General features: G+C 42.2%; 1 protein-coding gene across 1 annotated transcript; it reads left to right on the top strand.

The window, feature by feature from the left end:
• Window positions 1-1,487: 1,487 nt before the first annotated feature.
• Window positions 1,488-26,156, top strand: LOC129840394 (ATP-binding cassette sub-family B member 6-like). Its single transcript, XM_055908233.1, has 20 exons — window positions 1,488-1,712; window positions 2,959-3,486; window positions 5,392-5,535; window positions 7,042-7,231; window positions 7,474-7,566; window positions 8,769-8,961; window positions 10,774-10,895; window positions 11,151-11,260; window positions 11,516-11,581; window positions 12,865-12,990; window positions 13,767-13,843; window positions 14,108-14,171; window positions 14,793-14,878; window positions 18,191-18,248; window positions 18,411-18,515; window positions 18,794-18,968; window positions 19,358-19,470; window positions 23,178-23,272; window positions 23,566-23,634; window positions 23,916-26,156. The coding sequence occupies exons 2-20, from the start codon at window positions 2,971-2,973 to the stop codon at window positions 24,073-24,075; spliced, it is 2,562 nt and encodes an 853-aa protein (XP_055764208.1). The 5' UTR covers window positions 1,488-1,712; window positions 2,959-2,970; the 3' UTR covers window positions 24,076-26,156.
• The last annotated feature ends 91 nt before the right edge of the window (window positions 26,157-26,247 follow it).

Below are 26,247 nucleotides of genomic sequence, written 5' to 3'. Positions count from 1 at the left end.
TGGAGAAGGCATTGTTCGTCACTAAACTGTTCCTGGATGGTTTGGAGAAGTTGCTCTCAAAGGATGTGTTGATACCATTCTTTAGTCATGGCTGTGTTCTTAGGCAAAGTTGTGAGTGAGCCCACTCCCTTGACTGAGAAGCAACCCCACACATGAATGGTCTCAGGATGCTCTACTGTTGGCATGACACAAGACTGATGGTAGCGCTCACCTTGTCTTCTCCAGACAAGCTTTTTTCTAGATGCTCCAAACAATCGGAAAGGGGATTATTCAGAGAATAGTACTTTACCCCAGTCCTCAGCAGTCCAATCCCTGTACCTTTTGCAGAATATCAGTCTGTTCCTGATGTTTTTCCTGGAGAGAAGTGGCTTCTTTGCTGCCCTTCTTGACACCAGGACATCCTCCAAAAGTCTTTGCCTCACTGTGCATGCAGATGCACTCACACCTGCCAGCTGCCATTCCTGAGCAAGCTCTGTACTGGTGGTGCCCCGATCCCGCAGCGGAATCAACTTTAGGAGACGGTCCTGGCGCTTGCTGGACTTTCTTGGTCGCCCTGAGGCCTTCTTCACAACAATTGAACCGCTCTCCTTGAAGTTCTTGATGATCCGATAAATGGTTGATTTAGGTGTAATTTTACTGGCAGCAATATACTTGCCTGTGAAGCCCTTTTTGTGCAAAGCAATGATGACGGCACGTGTTTCCTTGCAGGTAACCATGTTTGACAGAGGAAGAACAATGATTCCAAGCACCACCCTCCTCTCGAAGCTTCCAGTCTGTTATTCGAACTCAATCAGCATGACAGAGTGATCTCCAGCCTTGTCCTCGTCAACACTCACACCTGTGTTAATGAGAGAATCACTGACATGACGTCAGCTGGTCCTTTTGTGACAGAGCTGAAATGCAGTGGAAATGTTTTTGGGGGGATTCAGTTAATTTGCAAGACAAAGAGGGACTTTGCAATTAATTGAAATTCATCCGATCACTCTTTATAACATTCTGAAGTATATGCAAATTGCCATCATACAAACTGAGGCAGCAGACTTAGCAGCAGCAGCAGCAACAGAAACATTTATATTTATTAATTTTATTATTACATGCTATTACTTTTCTATTATTTCTCTATTTCTTTCTCAATTAATTGTTGGGAGGGGCATAAGTAAACATTTCACTGTTTTTCTGCACCTGTTGTTTACAATGCATGTGACAAATACAATATGATTTGTAATGCATTGAAAATTCTACTCCTGTTGATAGGAATTATCAAATGTATTTTCTTATCCATCTTATTTTTCTGTAGCTAAGATATTCGTATATTGACTGACTGCATACTGTTGGCCTATTCCTGTCTGTAGGCTATGACGAGACCCAGCGTTGATGGCATTTTTGGGTGAGGTATGATGTCTTTGTATATACTGTCATCTACTGGCCATATATGAGATTGCGTAACATTATATTTGAACATGCGTGTGAGCCAGGGGGCGCCAGGACCCGGTTCAGGCAGTAGTGTTTTGTAAGAAAATGTCGATTGCCGAGTCATGGAATACGTCGTTCCACGCATGCCGCAAGAAGAATAAGGACAATTTACAAGTGGATACAACAAGATGAGCATTATTGTTATTTTTGACTTGTAAAATCTCTTTGCGTTAAACCGGTTATTTGTTGGGAGCTTCAATTCACTAAATTGCTTTCCAGCACCAGCTTGTCTTGAGAACGTGAGTGTTGTATTAAAAGCAACAGATCTAAGCTTGCTAATGTAGATAGCTACCTATCTTGATAGGTCAGACAGATAACGCCACAAAAAAAAAAATATATATATTTTTATTTAACTAGGCAAGTCTCACATGGTAGTTAGAGAAAAACTCTACTACTAAGGTTATTCTGACGCTCTGTTTTTGTTGTCACATTGTTTAAATATGCTCTGTCTGTCAAAGAGCGAGCCACCAAGAAAAACACGCTAAACAATGCCACTGGAGCAAATGCATCTTGATGTCCATGATAATATCCGTAGTGCTCAAGAAATGATTCCAGGAGATCAACAACACCTGAAGCATTTGTTTAGAAAGTTCAATATCATATGACAACAAAAACATAAACAATGGAGTAATAGGGGTTAATAGTTTTGGGCAGGTTATGATAAGGTACAGTTCTTTCATTAAGATACGTTATATACATCCAAATGAATCATTTCATTAGCTGAAATTACAATGTGCACTCTGACCTTTCTGAACTGGAGCTTGTGAGGGCTTCGTTCCCGACATAACAAACTACTCCATTGTACATTAGCCATCTGTCGGCATACCACTGTAACCTAATTCTATTATGATATTTTGAATGAATATCAGTTGAGGAAATGTGATGTGTTAAGTGCCTTGACTGAATCAGAATTAGTCCACCGCTTTTAGGAGCCATGACTGAAGCACTAACCTTATTGTAAAGTTCACAGCCCGATATAGCAGGGTTGGCCTGGATCTCTTAGGCCTATTAGGTCTGTGGAATGATTATACACTAGGAAGAGATGCTTGCTGTGTTTTACTTCAAAGTACAACACACACGCTTCAAGGAGATTCAATCTGCTCTTAACCCTGATACATTAAGTAGGGTATAGCATGTTTGTTCTGCAAAATAATGAACAGGTGTTCATTGTGTTGACTAACTTAACTCCACCAGCAGCGATCTGAAGTCATGAATGGAAGAAGTTAGACTAGTTCAATTTCATCATGAATAGCAGTTTAGAGTAGGAAACAAATAGGATCCGGTGAAAATACTGCAGAGAATGTCTTTTTGAAAACTAATTTCATGCAGTCAACTGTATGATTTCCTTTGCCTGTCCTGCTTTTTTAAAGTCTCTTAACATCCATGCGGGCCAGGTTGATGATCTTGAGCCCTATGTGTAGGCTTAATGTGGTGGTAATATGTCTGTTATAGTGAATACTCTCTTACCCTTCCCTGTCTCCCCAGCTCCCAGCCACCATGGTTGTAGTGCAAAGCTACTGTGAAGCCAGCGCTTCCATCTCTGAAGCCTGGCTGGAGGGCGGCATCTCTCCCTGCTTCTACTTCACCCTGGTGCCCACCGTCCTGCTTACCCTCTCCTCCTTCTTTGGCACCTTCCACTGCGTCTGCTACCGCCGCTACGGCACCGAGATGGAGCCCAAGTTCGTTCCGCGCTCGCGCCTCTATGGCCTCCAACTGGCAGTCTCCCTGCTCCTCCTGCTGCAGTTCCTGGGGGGGCTGGTTTGGAGGGCGGCCGGAGGAGGGGAGCTCCCTGGCTACGTGGTGCTGTATGGCCTCCTGTCCATGCTGGGCTGGGCCTGGGCCGTGGCCCTGCTAAGGCTGGAGAGGAAGAGGGTGCTGGTGAGGGACCGGACTCGTGGCCACAGCACGGTGCTGCTGCTCTTCTGGGCTGTGGCATTTTCAGCGGAGAACCTGGCCTTCGTCTCCTGGGCCAGCCCCTACTGGTGGTGGGGCCTGGAGAACACACAGCAGCAGGTGTGAGAGGACCAGTGGTATTGTTGAGGGTTTAACATTATAGAATGTCCCCAATAGAGCTGACGTGACTCCTCCCTCTACATATCACTCAGAGACACGTCTGTTCTACATAATGTATTTCTATCTGAATGTTTCAAAACCTTGCCTACTGAACGTAGCACTGGGGTCTGTTCAGGCGGGTGTAGCGTTAGAGGACCTTCCGATAGAAATGTATTTGTGTAGAATGAACATGTTTAACTGTCAGGTTAAGTTGGAAATGGTGTTAGATCTGTTCCTTGCATTTCTGTCTGCATCGTTCAATCGTTTCACCTCTTTGAATTAACCCCACAGCTCAACCCTCAGTGAGGATAAACTGCCATCTCACTCCCTAGTTTCATAGAGGTTGTTAAAACGTTGGCATATAATGTTACTGGCTATTAGTATTAAACTTAACATTGAGTTTTAACACTCCATTACACAAGTGTAATAGTGGGCTTTCTAAAAAGTAAGTTAGTCTACCCATAGGGTGTGATACTGTATCTGCGTAAATGAGACACATAGGCTAGGTTTAATGTTTCTTATGTTTCGTGAATCCCATTTCGTAATGACTGTTGTGATTGTAAAAAAACAAATATATATATATATATTACAAAGCATTTTCTCACAAGAAGACTGCTAAAATAGAAACTGGCATTCTAACTATGACACAGCAGTGGAAGGGGGTGGAACCATTATGATTAGTCAGCTATGAGGAACTCTAGAAGTGCTGAGTCATTGCCCCATCTTTCCATTCTAGGTCCCTCTCTCTCTGGCCACGCCCCCAAATATACATTTTGTAACCTATCAGATCATGCCTTTTCTTAGTCCCTCCCTGTGTCTGTCATTGGTTGTCCCACTCAGCTACTGATATGTCTCCCAGTTGCATTCAGAATGCATTAGTTGAACACATCTTCCTTAGCTTTTTACCAAGCTTTCACCATCTTAGTTCTTCCAATGGGTTGTTATACCACAAAGTATATGACACAGTCCACTGTTTACTTTGTGTCATAATGTGTACAGTAGTTTACTTTGTATAGTCAGTCTGACTGTAACCACTGACTCACCTCTTCTCTAATCCTGAATGTAATCCAACAACTCCTGAGTAAATTACTTTTGAATGATAACCTCGGCCTCACATTGAAGTTGGGGCAGCAGGTAGCCTAACGTTTAACAGCGTTGGGCCAGTAACCGAAAGGTCGCTGGTTTGAATCCCAGAGCAGACTAGGTGACAAATCTGCCGATGTGCCTTTGAGCAAGGCACTTAACCATAATTGTTCCTGTAAATCGCTCTGGATAAGAGTGTCTGCTAAATGACTAAAATGTAAATGGTATGTGTTGAATGGAGTATTGAAATATGTTTTTTTCTGTGTTTTATGCAGCTTGTCAGTCAGCACTTAAAGAAATACTACACTCCCATTTTTTTTTTAATTTTGATGGCTGACATGCACCATTTGGGATTGTATTAACAGTCCCATTGGGATTGAATTATCAATGGACAACATACTAAAATATAGTTTATGAGTGCAAGATTCCTTTAAAGAGTCAATCTACAATTGCTACATCCATTTTTGGACTAATGATATATACCCATTGAGTCTTGAAGATTATAAGTTATATATGCCTCATGAGCTTAGTTCAACCGCCACACCCCATGAGAACACAACATATGAGCTTGTTTTACTTTTAATGTTTCGAAACATTGTAAATGTAAACAGTGTATAACCTTAAAAGATGGTTAAAACTGTCATTTTGATACCATGGATGGTCAGTCCTTGCATCCGTAGCTCTGTCTATGTATTTGAGTGGTTCCATTTCTCCAGGTCAAAGCTGCAGATTGCCCCTTTAAAGGTTCAGTCATGACTTAGCATTTTTCATTCATTACCTCAGGTGGAATTTTCTCTGTGGTTGATGCGCTACGTCGGCACGGGCACACTCTTCTTCCTGGGCCTGAAGGCCCCGGGATTACCACGGAGACCATACATGCTCCTGATCAACGAGGACGAACGTGACGTGGAGGGCGGCACTGGCCAGGTAATCTAGTAATCAAATCAAATGTTATTTGTCACATGCGCCGAATACAACAGGTATAGATAGACCTTACCGTGAAATGCTTACTTACAAGCCCTTAACCAACAATGCAGTTTTTACAAACGACTGAAGGTACCATGTTCATCTGTATAAACAATAGTACACAAGTATAAACACCATGGGACCACGCAGCCATCATACCACTCAGGAAGGAGACGCGTTCTGTCTCCTAGAGATGAACGTACTTTGGTGCGAAAAGTGCAAATCAATCCCAGAACAACAGCAAAAGACCTTGTGAAGATGCTGGAGGAAACAGGTACAAAAGTACTTTGCTGCAGGAGGGACTGGTGCACTTCACAAAATAGATGGCATCATGAGGCAGGAAAATTATGTGGATATATTGAAGCAACATCTCAAGGCATCAGTCAGGAAATTAAAGCTTGGTCACAAATGGGTCTTCCAAATGGACAATGACCCCAAGCATACTTCCAAAGTTGTGGCTTAAGGACAACAAAGTCAAGGTGGCCATCACAAATCCCTGACCTTGTCCTGGCACCACACTGCCAGGTCTCTGACCTCCTCCCTATAGGCTGTCTCGTCAGTAATCAGGCCTACCACCGTTGTGTCGACATCAAACTTAATGATGGTGTTGGAGTCATGCTTGGCCACAAAGACACTTGCCAGTTAGTTCACACATGCTCTGAGTATACTTCCTGGTAATCTGTCTGGGGCCGCGGCCTTGAGAATGTTGACCTGTTTAAAGGTCTTGCTCACATCGGCTACGGAGAGCGTGATCACGCAGTCATCCGGAACAGCTGGTGCTCTCATGCATGCTTTAGTGTTGCTTGCCTCGAACCGAGCATAAACGGCATTTAGCCTGTATGGTAGGCTTGCGTCATTGGGCAGCTCACGGCTGGGTTTCCCTTTTGTAATCCATAGTAGGTTGCAAGCCCTGCCACATCCGATGAGCGTAAGAAGCCGGTGTAGTAGGATTCTATCTTAATCCTGTATTGACGCTTTGCCTTTTTGATAGTTTGTCTGAGTGCATATCAGGATTTCTTATATAAGCGTCTGAATTAGTGTCCCGCTCCTTGAAAATAGCAGCTCCATGGCTTCTGGTTGGGATATGTACGTACGGTCACTGTGGGGACGTCATCTTTGTACTTATTGATGAAGCCGATGACTGAGGTGGTACATTCCTCAATGCCATTGGATGAATCCCGGAACATATTCCAGTCTGTGCTAGCAAAACAGTCCTGTAGCTTAGCATCCGCTTCGTCTAACCACTTCAGTATTGAGCGAGTCACTGGTACTTCCTGCTTTAGTTTTTGCTTGTAAGCAGGAGTCTGCTGGTTGCACAGGTGACATGCTGGTAAAAATTAGGTCAAACCGATTTAAGTTTGCCTGCATTATAGTCCCCGGCCACAACCCTTTTTGTTGTTGTTTATTGTCTCTGTCTGTATTTATTAAGTTCATAATAACCCCCTAATATCTCTATCTGTACCCCAGCTCCTGTTGGATGGGGCAGAGGAATCCCAGTCTACCTGGCAGGACTTTGGGCAGAAGGTGCGTCTGCTGGTGCTCTACATGTGGCCCAGAGGCAGCATGCTGTTACAGGGCCTGGTGTTCCTCTGCCTGTGCCTGCTGGGTCTGGAGAGGGTCATCAATGTCTTTGTGCCCATCTACTACAAGAACATTGGTGAGAGAGCATCCCTCGTTTCGTAACATCTCCCCTAGATCCAGCTTTTATCTGGATGCCATTTTTAAATTCCTACTTGTTGCTGTCACGGCCTTATTGGTTGCGTTGCAGGTTGTCTTTATTGGTGCTGCGCTGCACATTCTCAGAAGTATTTTGTGATATCATTGAGGCTGACATGATAATCTACCCAGAAAAACTGCAGAAAAGATGACCTGGGATTGTCAACCCTCTTTCTGTCACAGTGAATGAGCTGACTGATGGAAGCAGCTGGAAGACCTTGGCCACCACTGTGTGTGTCTACGTCTTGCTCAAGTTCCTGCAAGGTGGAGGGGCAGGTGAGTGCGGGGCTTTAAAGTGCGACCAATTTGGTCAATAATATTTTGCTTTGTCACTAGGTTTTGTTTTGGGAGCTCTGTACGAGCATGAAAAAATCTCCCAGATAATTGTTGTAATGATAAGACTTAGTTGTTTCCGAGTGCCTTAGAGAAACAAGCGAGAGCGGATTCGTTAGCGCCATTGTTGCACCATTACTACAGCAAAATCGGCTTGCTTCTAGCCCAACCAGGTCAAAAGATCTGACCCATATTACCGCTGCAATATTTTACCTTCCTATAGCGGATAGCTGGGACCACATTTTACATTCATAAACCATGTTGTGGGCCGTTCTAAAACTACTCGCAAACCATTTGTTGACACTTTGTTCAGTCATGTTACTGCATTGGCTAGCTAGCTAACAACCTGGTAACTTGACCAGTATATCCAAACATTTGGGGGCACAGAAAGAAAGGAAAAGGGATCTCTTCTTCAGGAGATCAATTAATATAGCAATGAATGAGAGATGTTGCATGTCATTATCACAAACCTGACTTTTTAAAGAGAGTGTAAAATGTTGTATCTTATGCATCTCAAACAATATAGTGTAATTGCAGACCTTAATTCGGGGCGTTTCCTGATGTGGTCATTCCTTGATATCAGGAAGCACTTACAGAAAACGTTTGACCTCTGTCATTGCCAACAAAGGGTATATAACAAAGTATTGAGAAACTTTTGTTATTGACCAAATACTTATTTTCCACCATAATTTGCAAATAAATTCATAAAAAATCCTACAATGTGATTTTCTGGATTGTTTTTCTCATTCTGCCTGTCATAGTTGAAGTGTACCTATGATGAAAATTACAGGCCTCATCTTTTTAAGTGGGAGAACTTGCACAATTGGTGGCTGACTAAATACTTTTTTGCCCCACTGTATATGTATATATATGTGAGTGTGTGTGTATATAAATAATATAATATATATATATATATATATATATATATATTAATTTAGAGCCCTGGGTGAGTGTGAATTTCACCTCCATATTGTCTTTCTCTGCTACACCCATTCATTCCTTGGACTCCTTGAGTACTGTTATTTTAATTCTGTCTTTTGTTCCCTCGCTCTCTATCTCCTCTCTCCTTCTCCCCAACCCCACTCTTACCCCCCCCCCGCCCTCTCTCTTTCTCTCTTCTTTCCTGTACCTCACTCTCTCCCTAGGTGCGTCCGGCTTCATCAGTAACCTGCGCTCCTTCCTGTGGATCCGCGTGCAGCAGTACACCAACCGGGTGGTGCAGGTGCGTCTGTTCGGCCACTTACACTCACTGTCTCTGCGCTGGCACCTGGGCCGACGCACCGGGGACGTCCTGCGTAGCATTGACCGCGGCACCTCCTCCATCAACAGCCTGCTCAGGTGGGTTTCCTAATAATAAATTGTGTGTGTGCGTGGCTTTCTGATCCAGGAGTCTACATTTTTTTTAAAGGTACCTGTCACCAACAGATGCATATCTCTATTCCCAGTCTTGGCCTATTGAATTTATTTCAAGTGACTTATTAGGCTTATGAACTGTAACTCAGTAAAATCTTTTAAATTGTTGCATGTTGCGTTTTTATATTTTTGTTCAGTGTATATACTGTACAGTGCCTTCAGAAAGTATTGACACTCGTTGACTTTTTTTAAAACAAATTAATTAAAAATGAAAAGCTGAAATGTCTTGAGTCAATAAGTATTCAACGACTTTGTTATGGCAAACCTAAATAAGTTCAGGAGAAAAAATTCTCTTAACAAAAACATTTAAAAAAGCTGACATTGAATATCCCTTTGAGCATGGTGAAGTTAGTAATTATACTTTGGATGTTGTATTAATACTCCAAGTCACTACAAAGATACAGGTGTCCTAACCCAGTTGCCGGAGAGGAAGGAAACCGCTCAGGGATTTCACCATGAAGCCAATGGTGACTTTAAAACAGTTACAGAGTTTAATGGCTATGATAGGAGAAAACTGAGGATGGATCAACATTGTAGTTACTGCACAATACTAACCTAATTGACAGAGTGAAATGAAGGAAGCCTGTACATTGTAAAAATATTCTAAAACATGCATGTTTGCAGTAAAGCACTAAAGTAAAACTGCAACAACAACAAAATATGCAAGAAATGTACTTAATGCCGTGAATACAAAGCGTTATGTTTGAGGAAAATCCAAGACAACACATCACCTAGTGCCACTGCATCATGTTATGGGTATGCTTGTAATCGGCAAAGACTAGGGAGTACAATTTTGTTTTTAATGGAATGGCGCTAAGCACAGGCAAAATCCCAGAGGAAAACATGGTTCTTTCTGCTTTCCACCAGACACTGGGAGATGAATTCCCCTTTCAGCAGGACAATAACCTAAAACACAAAGCCAAAATCTAAACTGGAGTTGCTTACCAAGACGACATTGAATGTTTCTGAGTGGCCTATTTATAGGTTTTGTCATCAATCGGGCTTGAAGAATAATGCGCAAATGATTGTACAATCCAGGTGAACAAAGCTCTTAGAGACTTACCCAGAAAGACTCACAGATGTAATTGCTGCCACAGGGGATTCTAACATGTACATGTATTGACTCAGGGTGTGAATACTTATGTAAATAAGATTTCTGTATTTAATTTTCTGTAAATTTGCAAAAAAACGTTGGCACTTTGTCATTATGGGGTATTTTGTGTGCATTTTTAGATGGGTGAGAACAAAAAACATATTTAACCCATTTTGAATTCAAGCTGTAACGCATCAAAATGTGGAATAAGTCAAGGGGTATGAATACTTTATGAATCCACTGTTATTTATATCTATAATTTTTTATTAAAAAATTTACATATTTTTTGGAGCCGCGGCAACAATTTAGCAGTGGCGGCTCACTGCTGCTACATGAATATAGGGGAAACACTGGACATACATGATCTTGGTTTGATCTTGGTGTGATTACTTTATCCTCAAAGCTTAGAGAGACTGCTTCCTCAGGGGTTTACTCAATTGTCAAAAAGAACGATTAATCTGTTCTCCTATCCACCTTAAAATTGAGTCAACATTCCATTTCTTCCATCACTACCAACCAATGTGATGTGACCCAACTTTGATCCCCCTGTAGTATGTCTCAGTTTTTTAGTGTCATCCTAACCTCTGGACGGTCTGTGTGTTAATTCAGGGGTAAACCTGGCCTCCCTCTCTTTCTCTCCACAGCTATATTGTATTCAGCATCTTCCCCACCATCGCAGATATTGTTATCTCCATCATCTACTTCATCACCTACTTCAACGCCTGGTTCGGACTCATCGTATTCGTCTGTATGTTCCTCTACCTCAGTGAGTACAAGGCCTCTTTTCCAGTGCTAATTTAGTTATTTTGATAAAGTAACAATCATCCGATCTGAGTCAAATATGTGAAATACTTTCAAATGACTTGACCTGCACCAATGGAATAGTCCCAAAAGTGTAAATTAAATCAACTCCAAGCTAAATCAATCATGCCTACTTTAAATTATTTTACATATGCATTCGACTGAGGTCTGGTAATGCCAATGTAATATTTCGTAATGGTCCATCAATATATCTCTTCAGCCCTTACCATCATCATCACGGAATGGAGGACCAAGTACAGGCGAGACATGAACACCCAGGACAACAACGCAAAGACCAGGGCGGTGGACTCCCTGCTCAACTTTGAGACGGTACCGAGATGCCTTTGACCTCAATAGTTGGATTGTGTTCATTAGGGCACGTAACAGAACATTTTTAAAAACATTATTGAACGGAAAACGGAAAAAGTCCAGGTAGTCCCACCCAGTTTGTCTGTTTGATGCCAAATGGACACAATCCAGAACCCCCACCTGCCATGGTGGCACATGAAGATTCCCTCAAACATATTGCATTTTTGCAGCTTCAGATTTGCTTCATGGCTGCGATTTGTAATGCTTTTCTAACAGGTGAAGTACTACAACGCAGAGAATTACGAGGTGAACCGGTTTGAGGACGCTATTGTGAAGTATCAGGTAATCCAGGCTATAGATGTAAAACTCTGAAGAGTTGAAAATATAGATATGTGTAAAGTTACACCAGAGTGTTTGCTTTGGTTATTTTTTTCATTTATAAGACTTTATATGAGTTTTATTGACAAATGTCAATAATAAAAAAATAAGGTCAGCCGAAGCAAAAACATGATAAAAATGAATTTATATGAATGCTGTAAGTTACATAAGTTGTTAATTGGGAAATGAATATCCAACTAGTCAGTGACAACTGTGTGGAGTTTGTGACAGCAACTATGTACGCTTATTACAGTATTGTAGACACTTTGTCCTGGGATTTCCTATGATCTTCTATGTAGAAGAACCCCTTACCTTCTAACGACTTGTGTGGCCTGTGAGTGTTCGTGGGAGTCTCAGCTTTTCCTATACTGTATAGCTTTTAATAGTTTGTAGCTCAAACCATTCGGACTCTACAGATGTTTAAAAAACCCTGCCCTGTCCCCTTCGAGATCCACCCTCGTCTCACAAATACCGCTCTACCTCAACCCCCGTTAATCACAGACTATGGATGCAGAAGAAATAGACAAATCCAATGTTACAACCCAGAAGTCTGTAGCGCAAACACACAATCTATAAAATGAATTAGAAATTAAAGTCCGAAATCACACCTTCATTACGGTGGTGCTCATTGTGTTAACCCAGCAGTGCAGTATTCAATATCAAAAAAGTATAACTTGTAAGAAAATGTTTTATAATTACACAAGAAATAAGAGCGGAATCTGTATACAGAGTACATTTACAGTATTCAGGGATACTGGAGTATATGAGGTAGATATTCACATGTAGGCAGGGATTAGGAGAAAGTGACTGGTAGCAGGATAAATAATAATAATAGTAAACAGGATGGCAGAAGCATGTGGGTGTGTGTGCAAGAGTGTCAGTAGGTGTGACAGGGGGGTGCCTTCAGAAAGTATTCATACCCCTTGACTTATTCCACATCTTGTTTTAACAGTCTGAATTCAAAATGGATTAAATCTTCTTTTTTTTCACCCATCTACACACAATACCCCATAATGAGTGAAAATGTGTCTTGAGACATTTTTGCAAATGTATTTAAAATGAAGTACAGAAATATAACATTTATGTAAATATTTACACTCAGGAGTCAATACTTTGTAGGAGCACTTTTGGCAGTGATTACAGCTGAGAGTCTTCAGCAGTGCAAACAGATCTGGGACCAGACTATAACTCTTTTGATTGCAATATTGCATTTATGGCCTTTGTCTGTCTGTTCCCTCCCGTCCTAGATCTCAGAATGGAAGACACAAGCCTCTCTGGCCTTTCTGAACCAGACACAGAACCTGATCATCGGTTCAGGCCTACTGGCCGGATCACTGCTCTGTGCCTACTTTGTCCAGGAGGGCAAGTTTAAGGTACTGAGCTCGGAGCCCTTACTAGCTTAAAGGGAAAGTTGAGTATTTTATAAATTAATGTTAGATGGTTCCTCAGCTTGACAATAATCTATGAGCCAGGACTGTAATCTATAATCCATGTTTGGTTTTTGTAAAATAACCGCTTTCAGGGTGAGAAACAATTGAACATGAAGTTGTGAAATATTGGAGTTCCCCGTTAAAGGCCTAGATACTCATTCTACTACCCTTTTCACACTATCGAGCCGACCGAAAACAAACTGCCCTGGCTCTTTTCACATTGTCCTTATCGGCACGGTTCCAGCAACTATGGTAAATGTCTGGATGTATAACCTGACCAGGGCAGCTTGGTTTGGCTCAGAAGTGTGAAAAGCCCTCTTGACCCACCTCAAACTCTCTCCACTCATCCACTTTTCTCTCCTCTATGCTAGGGCTATGTTGTTTTCGACTCTGTCCTGCATTAGATTAGAAAGCGTTATTGTACTCTAATTAGGAAATTATTTGTAACTTGCCTAGCCGACAAAAGCTGTCAATACAAATGCACAACAGACTACTGTATGTATGTTTTCATGCATGTTTTAACATGTGCTAAAAAACTTCCCTTTGACACAGTGTTGCGGTATTACGTGTTTTTCTCAGTAATACATGTGGCGTATGAAGTATACATTCAAGTCAGCTGCTGTGAACTTTAGCCTGGTTAAACCAAACTGAACGAAGTGAAATAATAGTGAGCCAAGTGTTCAGTCTGGTTTAACCAGGCTAATGCACTCTATCTCCAGGTTGGAGACTTTGTCCTCTTCGGCACCTACATCATCCAGCTCTACACCCCTCTCAACTGGTTTGGAACCTACTACAGGTGAGAGGTGTTATGGGCTGGGTTTCAATTCTACTTCGTGTCATCCTTCCCTAGTTTCTTTTATGTCTATCACCTACAGCTAAAAGGACTGGATAGGTTTCCACCATATTGCTTCCACATGTCTTACTAGATCAAGAAAGAAACAAATGAAGCTATACTATTGACACAGATCTATGAAAGGCATTGTTTATAGCAGCATGTACTACAGTACCCATAATGCACAACAGGTGATCTTTATAATACATACGTCCTCATCCTCCACAGAATGATCCAGAGCTCCTTTATCGACATGGAGAGCATGTTTAAGCTCTTTACAGAGGAAGAGGAGGTAATTTTGAAATTGGTTATCAATGACCAGCTTTTTGGTGTATATGGGAGATTCTCAATTGGAAAAGCCTGTCCTCTCCTCCACTCCTCTGTGACCGGAAACCGATAAGTGATCGAGAAGTGCCAATTCGTAAGTAGGTAGTCTTCTCCCATCCTCGATTACCTACTTCGACAGAGAATGTACAATAGTGTCCTCGTGGCAGGTAGCAAGGAAGTGTTTTAAAATCCCTTTGAATCAGATTTTGTTTTCTCGGAGGAGAAAAGCATGTACACATTTAAAAACAATACATTACTTATCCTTTTATCTATAAAATGTCTTGCACCACTATAATATTTCGTTTTTTATCACTTTACACATTTATTTTTCTGTACGCATCTTTTTCCTGATGATGCGTGAGTGGAGAAAGAGAGTCTCATTTCATGAAAGCTTATTTGTTTCCATGTTCCTTCTCCTCGCCACCTCTTTCAACGTTTTTCAAATGAGGCGAGGATAGAAGAGAGGAAGCAGGAGGCAAGAAAAACCAATCGAGATTCTCCCTATGTCAGAATCTGATCTTTGCATTTCTTTTTGGGAAATGTATTTTTTGTCATTTTTATGTGCTTTATCTTGATTTCTCTTCAGGTGAAGGATGCGGTGAACGCAGGGAACCTTCTCTATAAACTGGGAAAAGTGGAGTTTGAGAATGTGTACTTTAACTACACTGACGGGTAAGTCCTAAGATTTAAAAAATGTATATTCAGGTCTCGTTTGGACTGATGTGTAGTCTATACACAGAGACTGATTCAGAAACAGTTTGATGAATAATCATAGTTGTGGTAGTACCGGCGTTCTCCTTTGAACGGGGACGTAGGTCTGGGTGCCTTGTAAGGATCCGACGGCGAGTGGGTAATCTACCTTTACAATCGGTCCTATTAGCCAACAATCAATCATTGGATAATAAAATAGACAAACTATGAGCACGTATATCGTACCAATGGGATATTAAAAACTGTAATATTGGCCTCCCGGGTGGCGCAGTGGTCTAAGGCACTGCATCGCAGTGCTAGCTGTGCCACCAGAGACTCTGGGTTCGAGCCCGGGCTCTGTCGCAGCCGGCCGCGACCGGGAGGTCCATTGGGCGACCCCCAATTGGCCTAGCGTCGCCCGGGTTAGGGAGGGTTTGGCCGGTAGGGATATCCTTGTCTCATCGCGCACTAGTGACACATGTGGCGGGCCGGGCGCAGCGCGCCTTGACCAGGTTGCTAGGTGTACGGTGTATCATCCGACACATTGGTGCGGCTGGCTTCCGGGTTGGATGCGCACTGTGTTAAGAAGCAGTGCGGCTTGGTTGGGTTGTGTTTAGGAGGATGCATGGCTCTCGACCTTCGTCTCTCCCGAGTCCGTACTGGAGTTGTAGCGATGAGACAAGACAGTAACAATTGCATACAACGAAATTGGGGAGAAAAAGGGGATTACATTTTTTTTTTTACTGTAATATCTTATGTTTCACCAAGTCGTGGCTGAACGATGACATGAATAACATACAGCTGGCGGGTTTTACGCTTTTTCGGCAGAATAGATCAGCCGCCTCTGGTAAGACAAGGGGTGGCGGTCTATGTATATTTTTAAACAACAGCTGGTGCACGAAATCTAAGGAAGTCTCAAGGTTTGGCTCTCCTGAGGTAGAGTATCTCATGATAAGCTGTTGACCACATTATTTACCAAGAGAATTTATCTATATTTTTCTTAATGTCTATTTACCACCACAAACCGATGCTGGCACCAAGACCGCACTCAATGAGTTGGCCATAAGCAAACAGGAAAATACTCATCCAGAGGTGGCGCTCCTAGTGGCCGGGGACTTACTTAAATCCATTTTACCTCATTTCTACCAGCATGTTAAATGTGCAACCAGAGGGGTTTTCCCTCTGACCACCTTTACTCCACACACAGACACGCGTACAAAGCTCTCCCTCGCCCTCCATTTGGCAAATCTGACTATAATTATATCCTCCTGATTCCTGCTGACAAGCAAAAACTAAAGCACCAGTGACTCGGTCAATAAAAAAGTGGTCAGATGAAGCAGATGCTGAGCTACAGGACTGTTTTGCTAGCACAGACTGGAATATGTTTCGGGATTCTTCCGATGGCATTGAGTAATACTCCACATCAGTCACTGGCTTCATCAATAAGTGCAATGATGATGTCGTCCCCACAGTGACTGTACGTACATACCTCAACCAGAAGCCATGGATTACATCTAATGGGTAGAGCTGCCGCTTTCAAGGAGCGGGACTCTAACCCGGAAGCTATTGTTGCCTAATAAGAAATCCGAACCATCAAACAGGCAAAGCGTCAATACAGGACTAAGATTGAATCGTACGCTGGTTACGACGCTCGTTGGATGTGGCAGGGCTTGCAAACTATTACAGACTACAAAGGGGAGCACAGCCACGAGCTGCCCAGTGACACAAGCCTACCAGACGAGCTAAATAACTTATATGCTCGTTTCGAGGCAAGTAACACTGAAACAAGCATGAGCGAATCAGCTGTTCCGGACGACTGTGATCACGCTCTCCATAGCCAATGTGAGTAAGACCTTTAAAGAGGTCTTAAACAGATTACCAGGACGTGTACTCCACGCATGCGCTAACCAACTGGCTAGTGTCTTCACTGACATTTTCAACCTGTCCCTGACTTAGTCTGTAATACCAACATGTTTCAAGCAGACCACCATAGTGCCTGTGCCCAAGAACACTAAGGTAACCTGCCTAAATGACTACCAACCCGTAGCACTCACGTCCATAGCCATGAAGTGCTTTGAAAGGTTGGTAATGGCTCACATCAACACCATTATCCCAGAAACTCTAGACCCACTCAATTTGCATACCTCCCAAACAGATCCACAGATGATGCAATCTCTATTGCACTCCACACTTCCCACCTGGACAAAAGGAACACCTATGTGAGAATGCTATTCATTGACTACAGCTCAGCGTTCAACACCATAGTGCCCTCAAAGCTCATCACTAAGCTAAGGACCCTGGGACTAAACACCTCCCTCTGCAACTGGATCCTGGACTTCCTGGCGGGCTGCCCCAGGTGGTAAGGGTAGGTAACAACACATCCGCCACACGGATCCTCAATACGGGGTCCCCTTAAGGGTGCGTGCTTAGTCTCCTCCTGTACTCCCTGTTCACTCATGACTGCATGGCCAGGCACGACTTCAACACCGTCATTAAGTTTGCTAATGACACAACAGTGGTAGACTTGATCACCGACAACGATGAGACAGCCTATAGGGAGGAGGTCAGAGACCTGGCTGTGTGGTGTCAGGACAACAACCTCTCCCTCAATGTGTTCAAGACAAAAGGAGATGATTGTGGACTACAGGAAAAGGAGGACCGAGCACGCCCCCATTCTCATCAACGGGGCTGTAGTGAAGCAGGTTGAGAGCTTCAAGTTCCTTGATGTTCACATCACCAACAAACTATCATGGTCCAAACACACCAAGACAGTTGTGAAGAGGGCACGACAAAGCCTATTCCCCCTCAGGAGACTAAAAAGATTTGGCATGGGTCCTCAGATCCTCAAAGTTCTACAGCTGCACCATGGAGAGCATCCTGACTGGTTGCATCACCGCCTGGTATGGCAACTGCTCAGCCTCCGACTGCAAGGCACTACAGAAGGTAGTGCACGCGACCCAGTACATATCGGACCTCTATACCAAGCGGTGTCAGAGGAAGGCCCTAAGAATTGTCAGACTCCAGCCATCTATTTAATTCTACCTACATGTACATATTACCTCAAATAACCGGTGTCCCCGCACATTGACTCTGTACCAGTACCCCTTTTATATAGCCTTGCTATTGTTATTTTACTGCTGCTGTTTAATTATTTTTTACTTTAATTTTTTACTTATCTATTTTTTTACTTAACCAACAGTGCAGTTTTAATAAGTGTTAAGGGCTTGTAAGTAAGCATGTGACAAATAACATTTGATTAAATATATACTTTGTGCTTCTGTGTGTTTTTTAAAGGAAGGAGATCCTTAAGGATGTATCATTTACTGTGCAGCCAGGTCAGACTGTTGCATTGGTAAGATTAGATTCCAAGCTTCCGAGCATTACCCAGATATTACGCACACTTGAGCACTGTTTGATTTCTCTCTATCAGTCATGTGATGGTTTGTGTCTGGACCATGTGTAGTACAGATGTTTCTTGCTTCTCAACAGTTTGTGTGTTTGTTGACATCCCTAGGTTGGCCAGTCAGGGTGTGGTAAGAGCACCATCCTTCGCCTGCTCTTCCGTTTCTATGACGTCCAGGGAGGATGCATCCGCATCGATGGCCAGGACATCTCTAAGGTGAGTAATTTGCCCAGTTGCAAGAAAATAGTTCCCAGATAAACTGCCTTGTTAGCACATGCTGTATATAACATTAGGTTTGTTACAAATTGGTGGTGTACTATTTCAGTTATACAGTATTGTTAATATGATTCACCTGGGTCGTGTTCATTAGGCACCAAATTAAGAAAAAACTATTATTATCTGGATGTTTGAAAATGTTTTTTCATTGCGTGACCTAATGAACTTGACCTTGTATTAATATAGTGTATTCTGAGCCTCTTGGTATCTGGGTGCAGGTGAAGCAGGTGTCTCTGCGTGCCCACATTGGCGTGGTGCCACAGGACACGGTCCTCTTCAACGACAACATCCGCAACAATATCCGCTACGGACGCATCTCTGCCAGCGACCACGAAGTGGAGGAGGCGGCTGTCGCCGCGGACATTCACGAGAAGATCCAGACGTTCCCAGAAGGTACGGAAATACCACGGTCTCTTTTGATGGTTTCCCGGACACCGATTTAAGCCTTGTCCAAGACTAAAAAAACGATTTCAATGGAGATTCTCTATTGAGTCCAGGACTAGGCTTAATCTGTGCCTGGAAACCAGAGCTGTATGTTGTCATTATATTTATGTTTGTAGTTAACCTGAAAGTGGCTTATGGGTTTCAATATTGTTGTTTTAAGGGTTTGTATAGGTGTTTTGTATTTACCAACCACATTTGCCGAAGCATTTTAACATCTAAATCTCCTCAAACAAGTGGGGAGATTTGCGGAGTTCACACAGTAGCTGCCAGGTGCATTGTTACTGTATGAGGTGAGTGACGTTTGTGTCTGTGTTGTCTCTGTCTGTCCCCCTACCCAGGATACGACACCCAGGTGGGCGAGAGGGGTCTGAAGCTGAGCGGGGGGGAGAAGCAGAGGGTGGCTATCGCCCGCACCATCCTCAAGGCCCCTCAGATCATCCTGCTGGATGAGGTAAACTTTCAGGAAGGTCCAACAGGAGGCTCAATGACCTTGTTCAAATAGGTATAGGGTGAAGATGCCCGAGACAATGATCTTGGGTCAGTTGCATTTTATTCTTCTTTTTTTGGTTAAGTTTAGGATTGGGGAGGGGAAGCTGGTCCTAGATCTTTACCTAGGTGAAACTTCACCCGGGAGCGTTCAAATACTTAAAAAACACACACTTTCTCTCTCCTTGAAGTTATCGCTGAGCTTACACAAATTCATAGGTGAACATAGGGTTGCAAAGGGTAATAAACTTTCTGGTAAATTTCTGGCATTTTCCCATATTTTCCATGGGAATTTTGCTTAAATTCATTAAAAAAAGGTAGCTTATAACAGTGAACCTTTTTTGTGGGATACACATAAGGCAATTCTAGGTCTTGTGGCATATTTTGGTTAAATTATCCCCAATTCAATGGAATTGCAACCCTTTGCATGTACAGTGCATTCTTCCATCACATGTACAGTGCACTCTTCCATCACATGTACAGCTGATTCTCAAGATCTTGCACACTAATGAGATGCTATTCAGTCCACACTACTACACTGTCCAAATCAAGGACTACATGCTTTCTGGTATGTTTTGATTACAATACTGGGTGGGGTGAATATATTTTATATGACATACATGATTTTTTGTTAACTAGTAAATAGTAGCCTACAGCAAAGTGTGTTTAAATAATTTCTAACTTAACAATTTCTGCTAGTTAGTTTTTGCTACCATGTGGATTTTAGCTTGCTTGAGCCTGCTATCTGAGGAGTGTTAATTCGCCTGTTCCCAAACATGTTTTATTTTAAAACATTTATCTTACACAGGAGTTGTTTAATCTAACTGCTTAACTATTTATCTGTACATGGAATTTTATTTTTTATTTTTTTTAGTCATATTTTTTCTAGTCTTTACAGGAAAATGCCATGGGCACTATCTGATGTGTGGAGACATTTCACTGCAGCTAATGTAGAAGGAAAAGCTGTGTACATTTGCAAATACTGTGCCAAATCATATGTGAAGAATGCAACAAAGATGCAGAATCATCTGGCCAAGTGCATAAAGTTCCCTCAGCTCTCACAACAAACAACCTCTGACAAAAGTTCCTCGACTTATATTCGAGTTGAAAATTATGAATCAGACACCTTATCGATAGCAACAACTCGTGGTCCTCCTGGAATCAGAGGTTTACGTAGTCAGAGAAATGCTGATGAATGTCTTGCTCGAGCTGTGTATGCAACTGGTTCACCTCTGATGCTTACAGGCAATGTGCATTGGAAGAGATTTCTGAATATCCTTCGCCCAGCGTACACCCCTCCAACCAGACATGCTTTATCTACTCATTTTCTGGATGCAGAGTTCAACAGAGTTCAAGTGAAGGTCAAGCAAATCATAGAGAAAGCAGACTGTATTGCAATCATCTCTGATGGTTGGTCGAATGTTCATGGGCAAGGAATAATTAACTACATCATCTCCACCCCTTAACCAGTAGTCTACAAGACAACAGAAACAAGGGACAACAGACACACCGGTCTCTACATTGCAGATGAGCTGAAGGCAGTCATCAATGACCTTGGACCACAGAAGGTATTTGCACTGGTGACAGACAATGCTGCGAAACATGAAGGCTGCTTGGTCTAAAGTGGAGGAGTCCTACCCTCACATCACACCCATTGGCTGTGCTGGTCATGTATTGGATTTGCTCCTCAAGGACATCATGGCACTGAAAACAATGGATACACTCTACAAGAGAGCCAAGGAAATGGTTAGGTATGTAAAGGGTCATCAAGCTTCTGATAGGCTTATTGACATAATTTGAGTCAATTTGAGGTGTACCTGTGGATGTATTTCAATGCCTACCTTCAAACTCAGTGCCTTTTTGCTTGACATCATGGGAAAATAAAAAGAAATCTGCCAAGACCTCAGAAAAAAATGTGGACCTCCACAAGTCTGGTTCATCCTTGGGAGAAATTTCCACACGCCTGAAGGTACCACGTTCATCTGTACAAACAATAGTACACAAGTATAAACATCATAGGACCACGCAGCCATCATACCGCTGAGGAAGGAGACGCGTTCAGTCTCCTAGAGATGAATGTACTTTGGTGCGAAAAGTGCAAATCAATCCCAGAACAACAGCAGGACCTTGTGAAGATGCTGGAGGAAACAGGTACAAAATTATCTATATCCACAGTAAAACGAGTCCTATATCGACATAACCTGAAAGTCCGCTCAGCAAGGAAGAAGCCACTGCTCCTAAACAGCCATAAAGAAGCCAGACTATGGTTTGCAACTTTACATGGGGACAAAGATTGTACTTTTTGGAGAAATGTCCTCTGGTCTGATGAAACAAAAATAGAACTGTTTGGCCATAATGACCATCGTTATGTTTGGAGGAAAATGGGGGATGCTTGCAAGCCAAAGAACACCATCACAACCATGAAGCACTGGGGTGGCATCATATTGTTGTGACAGTGCTTTGCTGCCGGAGGGACTGGTGCACTTCACAAAATAGATGGCATCATGAGGCAGGAAACTTATGTGGATATATTGAAGCAACATCTCAAGACATCAGTCAGGAAGTTAAAGCTTGGTCGCGAATGGGTCTTCCAAATGGACAGTGACCCCAAGTATACTTCCAAAGTTGTGGCAAGGTGGCTTAAGGACAACAATGTCAAGGTATTGGAGTGGCCATCACAAAGCCCTGACCTCAATCCTATAGAACATTTGTGGGCAGAACTGAAAAAGTGTGTGCGAGCAAAGAGGTCTACAAACCTGACTCAGTTACACCAGCTCTGTCAGGAGGAATTCACCCAGCTTGTGGAAGGCTACCCCAAACATTTGACCCAAGTTAAACAATTTAAAGGCAATGCTACCAAATACTAATTGAGTGTATGTAAACTTCTGACCCACTGGGAATGTGATGAAATAAATAAAAGCTGAAAAATCATTCTCTCTACAATTATTCTGACATTTCAAATTCTTAAAATAAAGTGGTGATCCTAGCTGACCTAAGACAGGGAATTTTTACTTGGATTAAATGTCAGGAATTGTGAAAAACTGAGTTTAAATGTACTTGGCTAAGGTGTATGTAAACTTCCGGCTTCAACAGTATGTTGAAAACGTTTTTGGGAGATGCAATGGATAATTGGGGATCATTCAGTATTCCCTTTCTTTTATTATTCAGTGAAATCATCCCATGTGAAGAGAACCCATTTAATTAAAGTTCAATTCTTAACTAAATTGTATTTTTTATTTCTATTGGAGTGATTTAATCATTTGCAATTATGTCTACTTATGACAAGGTAAAAGGTTTATGTTTCTGTCTCCATATATTATGGTAAATATATCCAATTCAAAAAACATCTACATTTAAATAGTATTAATATTACTTTGCATATATTTGTGTTAATTCCCATATTTTCCCACGGAAAGTTTCCACCTCTGAATATTCCCCAAAATGTGCAACCCTAGGTGAACGCATTGGCTCTATCACTTAGCTTTCACCAGTCCAGTCATGTCAGATCAGATATTTCTTCAAGAACGAGAAGAAGCAAACATGCATTCTGAACATATTTGAAGAGGGACAATGTTTGCCCCCACACCCTTTCGTATTGTGTTACAATGGATTAATACAAGTTCACTGAACTTGAATATGCTACTTATCTCATAAAGTTTTCCCCCTGCACAGGCCACATCTGCTCTAGACACACAGACGGAGCGCAACATTCAGGCTTCGCTCACCAAAGTGTGCTCCAATCGGACCACCATCGTCGTGGCTCACAGGTAAGGGACGAGTCTCCGTTGGAACAAAATGCATGTATAGAGGGAACCCATACAGTGTGATCAGTGGAGGCTGCTGGGGGAGGGCGGCTCACAATAATGGCTAGAACGGAGCGAATGGAATGGCATCATGATGTATTGGATACCGTTCCACTCTAGCCATTACCATGAGCCTGTCCTCTTCAATTAAGGTGCCAACAACATCCTGTGGTTAGGACACACACATTTCTCCCCTCTAATGCTGAGTTTGTATGGTTTGGATTTGTCCGGTCGGATTGTGAATTGTCTGTCTTCAGGTTGTCGACCATCATCGGTGCCGACCAGATTCTTGTTCTAAGTGACGGTCAGATAGCAGAGCGAGGACGGTGAGTGAATGGTTGAAAGAGTGTTTGTTCTATTGCTGCACACTCCACAAGCCTATTCCAATCAAAATATTGTTTTATGCTCTTCAAGAAACAAACATCTAAAGAATGTATGTACATACCAAGAATGGGACAGGCCAATGTTGGATGCTTCTCACACTATAGTCCTATTCTCAACACCATTTGGTGCCCATGTGGGAACATCTTGACATTGTACTTGATGATGGTAATGGTGATTGTGTGTCGCCATTGTAACTACATATTCTCCACTTTCTCCCTCCCAGGCATGATGAGCTGCTGGCTAAGGAAGGGTTGTACTGTGACATGTGGATGAAGCAGCAACAGGCACAGGACTCAGACTCAGCCTCTGACACAGAAGCCAAAGACAGGAAGTCTGAGAAACTACAGCCCCCGTCAGTCACTGCAGGCCACAAGAGCCACTGAGGCTAGAGTGAGAGGTCAAGAATATGGAGACAGAGGAGGACAAAGAGGGACACAGGGAGAGGATTAGATACCTCAAAAGGCTGTTTAGTCTTTTTTAGCGTATCCGTCCATCGAGGTTAATTCTGTTATGAGTGAAGTTTTAAGCACATATTTATTGGGTATTTTAAGTTTGATCATTCAATCAAAATGTTTGTGCCGTGAATGCCTCAGGCCAGTTGTTTTTAAGTGTATTCAGGATCGTGTTCATTAGGTTAATTAACAGAAAATGTTTTAAAACGTTTCGTTTCTAATTGGACAGGTCCAGGTAGTCCCTCCTTATTGCAGTCTGTTTTGATCTGTTTCGTGCGTAATTAATATCCAATGCAAAAAACATCTACATTTAAATTGAGTCAGATGCTCGATAAAGTTCTGGGGAGAGACGTGTCGGAAAAGACACTAGAATGAGTAGCGGAAGCAGGGCTGTAGCCCCCCACACACACCCACACTTTCTGCAAGTTATGGGCAAGTTTAGAAGCCAAATGTTCCTCCCCCTTCCAAAATTTGAATGATGCAAACACCTGCGAAATCATGATTTTTTTCCAAATGATCAGTGGCTGTTGTCGCATCCCAGTCTGTTGAAAAACACTACTATACCAGTTATGTTACGTGCGTCTGTCCATGAGAGATTGGTGCCTAATGAACACGACCCAGGAGTCAGTATAATCCGTCTTCTTGCTGTTTTATAGTCGTTTGATTGCAGCCGTCCAGAGAAGCGGCAGCAAGTCCAAAGTAGACGAATACCTACCCTTAAGCGCAGGTATAGGCAGTTTGGCACAGTGTCTCACAACACTTTAAATTGTTGACTAATGTTTAGGGGTTGAGAAATGTATTTGTTTTATTTACAGCATCTAGAGATCTTATTGAACAGGTTCATTGTAAATTAGATTTTTAGAGCTACATCAATTTTACCTCGATCAGACTTGGGCATTGTCATGTACAGTACAGTCTAGGTGTTGACTGATACATGCAAAACTTTTATTTGTCATCAATGGTGATCAATAAGAACTACTGAGAACAGAATCGATAGAATTTACAAAATTAGTAGCGGAAAAGCAAACCTTTATCTATGAATGAACTCAATCCTCAAGCCTGTCTTTGCTGCTACCTGTTTTGAGTACAGAACTACTGTCAAGTGTATCTTTATTTTTATGTAAAAAATTAGTCTGTGTTTGAATTTGTAAATATCTATGCCTTGCATTCCCAAGGCAGTGTGGTGTTTGTCAATTTCTGTTGATAATAATCACACTCCATTTATTTATTGTCTAATTCTGTTTAAGATTTTTTTTTAAATGGCCATAAGGGAAGATCTAGCCATTTAGCTGAACTTTAGTTTATTTGAGAGAGAATGGGGACTTTAAATCTAAGTGAAGTCCCTAGGGTTACGGGTTTGCGGTTGAATCGGGAATTGGAAACTGTCTGCATTAATCAAGGGGAAGTGAAAACGGACATAGTTACCATAGAGTGCACAGCAGACTTTACATCATGAAACGTTATTGCAGACTGTGAAATGCAGACTGTGCATTTGAACATTTGTGACTGCAGAAGTAAAAGCAAAGAGCTAAAGTTGTTATGCTACAAAATAATTGCTGCACCACTACAGTAGTCAATCTGTGTACAATGTGCGCAAACTGGTGCAGTCAAATTATTTACACTAATGCACCATGAGTTTGAAATGTTATCTGTGACATGAGTGACATTGACACCACAGGAGGTTGGTGGCCCCTTCATTGGGGAGAACGGGCTTGTGGCAATGGCTGGAGCGGATAGGTGGAAATGGTATCAAATACATCAAACTATTGGTTTCCATGTGTTTGATGCCATTCTATTTGTGCCTTCCAGAAATGCAACGTTTTTGTAAAGATAACTTCAAACTTTTTTGTATGTGATTTGTGGGCATAGTTTGTAGTGTGATCTCTGCCTTGGTCACTCTTCCAATGTGTGTGTGGCATCAGTCCATGCCTGGAAGTCAAATACATGAATGGTTTGTTTTTTCTTTGTATACATGTTAATAAATGGTACAATTAAAGATGTATAATGACAAAGTGGGCTCTGTTTTTGCTAATTTATCCTATTGCTAGCTTTATATTATTATACATTTTGTATCCACACAGTACATTGCATAACTGTTCTGAA

This window comes from Salvelinus fontinalis, chromosome 41 (assembly GCF_029448725.1).
Source record: "Salvelinus fontinalis isolate EN_2023a chromosome 41, ASM2944872v1, whole genome shotgun sequence".
Lineage (NCBI taxonomy): Eukaryota > Metazoa > Chordata > Actinopteri > Salmoniformes > Salmonidae > Salvelinus > Salvelinus fontinalis.
This window is presented reverse-complemented; position numbering and strand designations above follow the sequence as displayed.

Coding starts and splice junctions, on each gene's coding strand:
- LOC129840394 (XM_055908233.1), top strand. CDS start 2,971: ATGGTTGTAGTGCAAAGCTACTGTGAAGCCAGCGCTTCCATCTCTGAA. Junction 7,567..8,768: donor CCTGCAAGGTGGAGGGGCAG/GTGAGTGCGGGG, acceptor CTCTCTCCCTAG/GTGCGTCCGGCTTCATCAGT. Junction 23,273..23,565: donor ACCATCGTCGTGGCTCACAG/GTAAGGGACGAG, acceptor GTCTGTCTTCAG/GTTGTCGACCATCATCGGTG.